Here is a 6,000-nt window from a genome sequence, read left to right on the forward strand (position 1 = left end):
TTATTATCCTTATGTGAACTATTGGATAGTAAGTGTTCTGTAAATAGGGTACGCTATAAAATTCCTAATAAAAATATGCTCATTGTTGATGTGCAGTATTGCGCAGCAATTTGTTTTAAATCTATACTTATGTGTAATTTTTTATTTTAAATTGTTTTTTTTTTCGCTGTTGGTAACTCTATAGCATCTATTAGATGCTTTATGGTTGTGCTAACAGATGGAGTTACTTGTCAACCATGTGACGCTGAAACGTGTGTTCAGGTTACTCCCAGCGACAGTCCTGATGTATTATATATTTTTGATGATTGGTTAGTTAATATTAACCCGGCACATTCACAATCACACTCACATTCATACAAATTTCCAGACTTTAGACACCCTCTTCTTCAAGAAAAATTCACCGAGAGCCGAGCCTCGTGATCTGGAAGCCAGCATGCGGACCAACAGACCACGGAAGTAGACGAAATACATACTTCGACGTAAACATTGTATTGAATTGCTTTAAAATGCGTAATAATTTTCAGAGGCCTGTGGCATTAAGATATTTCACATACCTAATTCTCTTTCCCATAATTACAGTTTTATACTAGATGTCTGAGATTAACAGGATCAAAATTATGTGGACGATAGAGAGGTTCAACAAGATTATTTTGAGATAGGGACGAATTGTCGGAGATGTCGTCTTAACGCTCCCCGAGCTTTTAAACTCTCAGGTGGATACTGTAATAAATGTGCGTAACGTTTTTCAAGCTGTTTTATTTTCAAAATATTTTGTAATACTTAACATTTCGAAGCAGCGCTCACCGACCTGGATGCACGCAGTTCAATGCAGAAGAAGTTCTGAAGCGCTCTGAAAAAATCCTCGGTCTCTGTTGTACGACGAGATGAGCAGCTAACATTCTTGCAACTGATTTCTCGTCAGTTACCACTAGGGTTAAGTAGAGTGTGGATTTGATGTGTCAAAAGAAATTTCCAGGGGAGTCAGACATGGTGACCTCACTCTATCCAACATTGAGGCATATGTTACCATCCAAATGAGCTGTCTTCATAACATACCATAATAAATTCATAATGCGAGCATAACATGAATGTAAACAGTAATGTAATACGAGATTGTGTGTTGCTTGGAAGCCTGGCGCCACTAAACGTCTGTGTTCGAATTTTGACGCGGCAGACTTGCATACATTTAGGGCGCTACCATTTACCAACACAGTCGCTGCCAAGAGTGCACCATAGGACAGCTCAACCATAATAGTGATTGATGAATAATTTATAACTTCATATTTGTATCTACATATATCTGTGTTTATAATTTACATTTTTTTTACTTCTACAATAATTATATTTATTAGACCTACACTATTTTAATGCACGTCCATTTTCAACAATGACCTGCTTATACTATGCTGTGTGTTACCACGCCCAGAAATGTTACGCGCCAATGAACCACAAATAGAATATCAGAAACGACCACGTGCATTTGTTGATGTGAGGTACCATGCTAAGCAGGGGCGGACGCAGGATTTTTTTTTCGGGGAGGGATTTGAGGAGATAGTAAAAATGGATTAATGAGAAATAAGTTTATATACTCACAATTTGTTTCCGAGTCACAAACATTTACAAGTTGGCCTGAGTAGCGTAGTCGGTGTAGCCTTCTGTGCTCGAAGTTGCGGGTTCTACCCCAACCCAGCTCGATGGCATTTAAGTGTGTTTGAATGCGACAGGCCTCATATCAGTCGATTTACTGGCATGTGAAAGAAGTCCTGAGGGAAAAAATTCCGGCACACCGGCGACGCTGATATAACCTCGGCAATTGCGAGCGTTGTTAAATAAACCATAATTTTGTAATTTTAAAAATACAATGACTCCAATACAAAAAGAATGACATTTACAGAAGAAGGCGACGAGTCTTCTTAGACATTTCATCCAGTACTTCATGAACTTTTACTTCTACATTTTTATGTATATACATCAAGGCCAGTACATTTAATCTGTCTGCTCCCATCGTGCTCCTCAAGTAAGTCTTCAAATACCGCAATGTTGAGAATGACCGTTCTGGTGTTGCTGTAGTTACAGGCAACGTGCAGAAAAGTTTTAGCGCCTTGTGAGTGCAGGGAAAAATAATTTCATTGCACCTGTTCAAAGATGATATAAAAACAGTAGGTATTAGGTGAAGATTTTTCTGATCAAGGAAATTTTTTCTCCACATCTTCAATTCATTGAAGAAAGACTCTGGTGATGCATCAACATCATTGGGCCACTGATTTACTACAGCCTCAACAGCAGTTTCTAAATCTTCATCTGATGCTCGCACTATGTTTTTAGGCAGCAAAGTTTGTATGGACTTTAGGATTCCCTTATGATTTAAAAACCTGTCCTTGAGCTGATTAATGAAATAGTCTAAGAAGAGAAGGAAAATTAAAAGTCTAAAATACTCTTCATGACTCTCTGTCTTGAAGTAAGAACGCTGTGTTTGTCTTCCTGCAGTTCTTGGAATTTAACATTTTAGCAAAGAGAATTTACGTGGAAAACTCTCTAATTCCTATGTACATTCACGAATTAAAATTAATATTATTTTTGTTTCTTGTTTCGTATTTTTCTCAAAATTTCGGGAGGGGATATATCCCCTTAATCCCTCCCCTTGCATCCGCCCCTGATTCTAAGAGCGTGCCAAGTTTAGTTTGGCCCTGTTTACTCGCTGTAAAGAAATATTAGACCCTACACTTCATCTTCGTGATAATTTTGTTTTAATGTACGGTATCATTGTTTAGTAGTCTCCTACAGTGTAGCATTACACTGTTCCAGTCTTATTCATTATCTTGCAAAATACAATTCACTGAATACATGTTACCATTATTGAATGTTTCTGACTAGTACTTGTGGATTTCTGGAGCGGATGCACTCTCTTTCTACACATAAACGGCAAAGCGGTGTTCTTCATGCTCTTCTACTTTCTATTGTGTTTACATAGTTGAAAGCAGCGACTCCAGAGCTATCACTTTGAGCATAATTAGTAAACGATAAATTACTTAATAGAACTGTTATAATCTTAAATTTTATAACGATTTTCATTTAAATTCTATATGAATATACAAATAATGCTATTGAGTTGCCATGAGTTCCATGTCGACGTTTTTGGAATCTATCCGAAATTTTACGGAACTTTTGCAAATACTAGTGTGTAGATTCTTTGCACTGAACTGTATCTTGCAGACAAAATTACAATGTGTATATGTACTGTATATGTATTGTGCTTGAAGCTTTCTAGCCCGTTCACACCTCACATACCGACTTTTCGTTTTGCTACCGATTCTACTCACTTAATTCTAATCTCTCTGTATTTCTGGGCAAATGTAAATTTAGTGGGAAGTGACGGAAATTAAGTTCTTTCCACAAGTTGTGGTTCCATGAAAAAGAATGTGAGATATTTTCATGCAGGTATTTCTCTTGGTTTTGGTTTCTTTCATTTTCGTAGAAGATATGTCTCGCATTGTTGCTGTCTATAACATCAAAGGCTCATCATACACACTTGACAATAGATTTGACACTGCCTTATATTTCTTCGCAAAATATGCCACTACACCTCCCGGAGCCAAAGAAACGACTCCTGGCAGCTCCGTAACGTCTGTTCTTGAACTCCCACCCGCTTTTCGTATTTTTCTGTCATTGAAAATTGGATTCGTCACTCGCCTACCTCGCACCACACAGGAAGTGAAGACCGCGTTGCCACATGCGTCGTTCCTTCTGCAATTGTCTGTAATAAACACAAAATGTCTGCCTGCCGTCCACCCTCCCGCCCATCAACTTCAGTCAGGCTTCTGGTTGAGGGCAGAGGAATGGCGCTAGTCGCGCTCGGCCCTGTACTTCGCACGGGCTTCACTAGAGATGTCAGAAGGCGACTCTTTCCTCGTTATCTCTGTAATGCCAGAAGTTTCTAGAACGCAGACATTATTCATATACTATCAGATGGTGAATATTCAAGAGTCTGTCCTGTGGATAACAGCTTCTGCATCCTCATCCGAATAACCTCCATTCTATTTTTCAATTTATTAATCCTCGTTGAGTATGCAGGCTAAGTTTTCTTTGAGAAAGGAGTTACAGCTCTGTATGAAGCTATGTTTGTAGGTAACAGAAGGATAATCAAAGACTCTATAACCACGCGTTAAATAAAAAAATAATTCACACTTTAAAGCTAAAAACAGTTCGATTGGTTTAAGTTAAATAAGTAATAAATCAAACTATTGCCAAAGAAAACATGTAAAAAAAGGCATCCATATGTAAAGCCTTAAAATATTTGTCTGTTCCTTCGCACTTTATGCTCAAGAGTGGCGCAACCATCACGCTTCTATTCTTCTCTTCCTCACTTCACAGAACAACTTCTCACTTCGCCACCCACAGTAACAATGATGGGATGCATAAGAGTTTGCAATTGCAAGAAAATAAAAAAATTGATAAAAATGAGTTTATATCAATGGGAGCGTCTGTTCCGTGATTAAAACATGTTGAAAACGTAAAATATTCTTCATTTCTAACCAAAGTCTAAAGATTTGTCTGTTCAAAATTCTCCACATTACATTTCAAATAGCCTACGTATGTTTTGTTGTGCAAAAGGTACATTAGCTTGCCATGAACAGTACGTTGTGTCATTAAATAAGAATACAAGTAGAATAGCAAACAAAATATTAATCGAAGGCAAAAACATAAACATCATGGAAGGTAGAAAAATATTATGATACTTCACTCCATTTGAGAATATCTAGAATATCCTAGATGAAACTACACCATTGATGCGTTTTGTATCTATATTTAAGCCTGTTTTTTGTATTGGATTTTGTAAAATTGAGAAGTAATTTAATTGATTAATTAAAGTGAACTATTTCACAACTTAATGAATATTCTTTGAGTGTAATTGATTTAACCAGTTCAAAACATTTACAATGACGTCAAGGAAATAATTTTGCTTTATACGTGCAGATAACTGGTCCAGCACTTACGAGATACTAGCCCTGGAATATGGACGGTTTGTGATCGCCGGTGGGTGCCCCAAAGCTATCGGCGGGCAGTGTGAGTGCACATAAATATTATGTGTATGTGTGTGTGTGTATGTCACATTCAGATCTTTATGGAGGCATGATGTTGCTTGTTGCAGCTGTGGTAATCATGCTTTTCCTGTCCTGGAAGCCTTGCAAGGACGATCTGAATGCGGCCAAGGAGGCCCTCTCCAAGACGGGTCTGAACTTCGAGGACTTCCAGTTATTCTGCCCCCTGAGCAAGACGCAGTGACTCCTCAGCAGGGCCGTATAGATTCTTAACTACAACAATCTATAAACATATGTCTATTAATACGGAATAGTAATAAAGGGAAACAGTTTTATTTAAGAAATAACAAGAATCATTGTACGTGGTATAAAATATCATAATTATTAATAGTAAAATGTAAAGGGTGGGTTCTTGGAAAACATAAATGTAACAAGACCATCATTAAATAATGATATACAAATTGCACGTAATTTTGACGACAATAACTTAAATATAGATATATACTACAACCATCTATCTTTACTGACATCATAATGCATGTTCGGTTTCTCCTTTCGGTGAAAAGTTTATGATTTGTAACGAAAAAAAATTAAATGCATTTCTCTATCTCTGTCTTTGTAGTAAATATTTGTTCAGAGTTAACTGTATTGATTATCGTCTTACAATTGTGGTTTCACTTTATTTCCCGTAAATTATGCTTGTATGTGCTAATAAATCCATACTGTAAAAAAATAAGATGTATTAAATTATTATTCCATGCTCTGTACTAAAATCGAAACAAAGCAGATGTGACTTATTAGCAAATAAACAGAACGTTTGAGGACACCAGACCTGTTAGAAAAATAAATATAGGCCCAAAACAAAATATCTAGGAGTAAGAAATTGAATTTACAGATAAGTAAAAAGAGGCTTTATGTTCTTAAATTAAAGTAGCACTGTTCGAAATCAACACACTCTGTT

At 36.8% G+C, this 6,000-nt stretch overlaps 1 protein-coding gene across 2 annotated transcripts in view; it reads left to right on the forward strand.

The window, feature by feature from the left end:
- Window positions 1–5,775, forward strand: part of LOC138715688 (uncharacterized) — a 32,783-nt gene extending 27,008 nt beyond the window's left edge. For both annotated transcript variants that reach the window (XM_069848751.1, XM_069848752.1), the window contains 2 exons: window positions 4,975–5,064; window positions 5,150–5,775. In XM_069848751.1, the coding sequence (XP_069704852.1) occupies window positions 4,975–5,064; window positions 5,150–5,283 (224 nt within the window). In that variant the 3' untranslated portion in view covers window positions 5,284–5,775. The remainder of the gene's footprint in view (window positions 1–4,974; window positions 5,065–5,149) is intronic.
- The last annotated feature ends 225 nt before the right edge of the window (window positions 5,776–6,000 follow it).

This window comes from Periplaneta americana, chromosome 15 (genome assembly GCF_040183065.1).
Source record: "Periplaneta americana isolate PAMFEO1 chromosome 15, P.americana_PAMFEO1_priV1, whole genome shotgun sequence".
NCBI classification, from domain to species: domain Eukaryota; kingdom Metazoa; phylum Arthropoda; class Insecta; order Blattodea; family Blattidae; genus Periplaneta; species Periplaneta americana.